At 46.5% G+C, this 2,288-nt stretch overlaps 1 protein-coding gene across 1 annotated transcript; it reads left to right on the forward strand.

The window, feature by feature from the left end:
* Window positions 1-209: 209 nt before the first annotated feature.
* phox2bb (paired like homeobox 2Bb) lies at window positions 210-2,288 on the forward strand. The gene is made up of 3 exons (XM_005726533.2): window positions 210-485; window positions 1,122-1,309; window positions 1,646-2,288. Exons 1-3 carry the CDS (start codon window positions 245-247, stop codon window positions 2,072-2,074), a joined length of 858 nt encoding a protein of 285 aa, XP_005726590.1. The 5' UTR covers window positions 210-244; the 3' UTR covers window positions 2,075-2,288.

Here is a 2,288-nt window from a genome sequence, read left to right on the forward strand (position 1 = left end):
GGTTCCTATAAAGGAGGCCAGTTTTGGAGCAGGCGCTGAGCAGTGAACATCTACCCACCGTCCAGCCTTTTTTTTTTCCAATCAGTTCAAACCAAACAAGTAATCTTTTCCCCCAAACTCAGACCGCGCGTCCTCCTCATTTTTGTTTTTATTATTTTTTTCTTTCAAACCCATTTTTTGGGTGCTTTTGTTTGCCATTTTTTCCAGGGAAGTGCAGCTTTCTAACTCTACCGAGCCTTCTCAAATGTATAAAATGGAGTATTCTTACCTAAATTCCTCTGCCTACGAGTCATGTATGGCCGGGATGGACACTTCGAGCTTGGCATCGGCCTATGCGGACTTCAGTTCGTGCAGTCAAGCCAGTGGGTTTCAGTACAATCCCATCAGGACCACTTTTGGGGCCACCTCCGGCTGTCCGTCTCTCACGCCGGGGTCCTGCAGTCTGGGGACCCTGCGGGACCACCAGAGCAGCCCGTACGCCGCAGGTAAGCAGCGGCTCCAGAGCCTCAACCCGGTGTATTATAGGACGCCTTGATTGCATTTGAAAATGGAAATGTGTTTAGTATTTACGAAACGAAATTTGCTTACACAAATGAAAGAATTTATCACGTTAGAAGCGATTGCAGGCAAGCGGTAATTCGGTTACGGGGTTATACTATCCCAGTCACACCCAAAACCGCCAACAGAATTATCTTAAGCTGCCAAAATGATAGGCATAATTTATTTACTTTGCGATGAGACATAAAGCTTCGAAAATAATTAGATAACCAAAGACTAAAGCTCATTATTGACACCGAATTGGAGTTACAGTAGCAACAAGCGGGGCGGATGGGAACATTATGACAAGTTTTCAAACTTGAGCCTCAATCTGAGGAGAACAATTAGTTTAACATTACAATTAACCCCATCACAGGTCTGCAACGTTATCAGTTCTGAACTAATTCAAAGGTAATCAAAGGCATAATACAATTGGAAGCTTTAGCCCAGCGTCCTTAACCGGATTTTAAACAAAATATTGAATTTACTTCCATTTGACAACATCACATTTACACACCCTCATATCTCCCCATTACTGCACCGATAAGACCACTGCACGTGTAACCATGACATTTCATTCACAGTTCCATACAAACTCTTCACGGATCACGGGGGACTGAACGAGAAGAGAAAGCAGAGGCGCATCCGGACCACTTTCACCAGCGCACAGCTGAAGGAGCTGGAGCGGGTTTTTGCTGAAACACACTACCCGGACATCTACACTAGAGAGGAGCTGGCACTCAAAATCGATCTGACTGAAGCCAGAGTGCAGGTACATAACTACCGACTCCTTTTACTCACAGTTACGCACTGGTGGATGCAAATGAGAACTATTTCAAAATACTGGGTCTAATCAATCATTATCACTAGAGTTTAAGCAAAAGTTGAACTGCTTTCACAATGTGAAGGGCTGAGTACTACTGCTGTGTACACATTGGCAAAATAGACAACGTCTTTCTTCTGAGGCTTTCAGATATTAAAACGTCTTTATATGACTAAATTATTTAGAGAACTCAACTTTTCTGTCGCCCTTTGCTTTGTCAGTCTTCTAGAAATTTAAGTCACGGTCGTTAAACGTTTCTACTTCCACCTTTTCACAACTAAACAGGTATGGTTCCAAAACCGACGTGCCAAATTCCGCAAGCAGGAGCGGGCTGCAGCAGCGGCTGCAGCTGCAGCCAAGTCCAGTTCTGGAAAAAAGTCCGATTCGAGAGATGAAGACAGCAAAGAGACCAAAACCACCGACCCTGACAGCACAGGAGGACCGGGCCCGAACCCCGTGCCCACCTCCAACTGCGGCGGGCCGAGCCCTACTGCAGGCCAAGTCAACACCACCGGGAACGGACAAGCGGACCAAGTGAAGACCTCCGTGTCCACCGGCATGGGAGTGACAGCACCAAGCCAAGGCTGGGCCACCGCACCGGGGACCATCACCTCTATCCCGGACTCATTGGGCGGGCCCTTCGCCAGCGTACTGTCGTCTTTGCAAAGACAGAACGGAGCCAAAGCTACGTTAGTAAAGACCAGCATGTTCTAATGAAGCTTCACATCGGGGAAAGAGAAGCAGAGCAGGGGAAGAGAGATACGTTTCCTCCTTCTCTGGAGACTGAAAAGCAATCGCCCAAGACTGACTTAAGGACAACAAAAAGCAGTTAGGAAAAAAAGATTACTACTGTTATCTTTTATTTTTACGCCTTGCGTCGTTTCTTGTGGCCAGTTGGCAGTTTGCGGCAAACATATCCATCTTGACA

This window comes from Pundamilia nyererei, unplaced genomic scaffold (assembly GCF_000239375.1).
Source record: "Pundamilia nyererei isolate P.nyererei 1_Seehausen unplaced genomic scaffold, PunNye1.0 scaffold00020, whole genome shotgun sequence".
Classification (NCBI taxonomy): Eukaryota; Metazoa; Chordata; class Actinopteri; order Cichliformes; family Cichlidae; genus Pundamilia; species Pundamilia nyererei.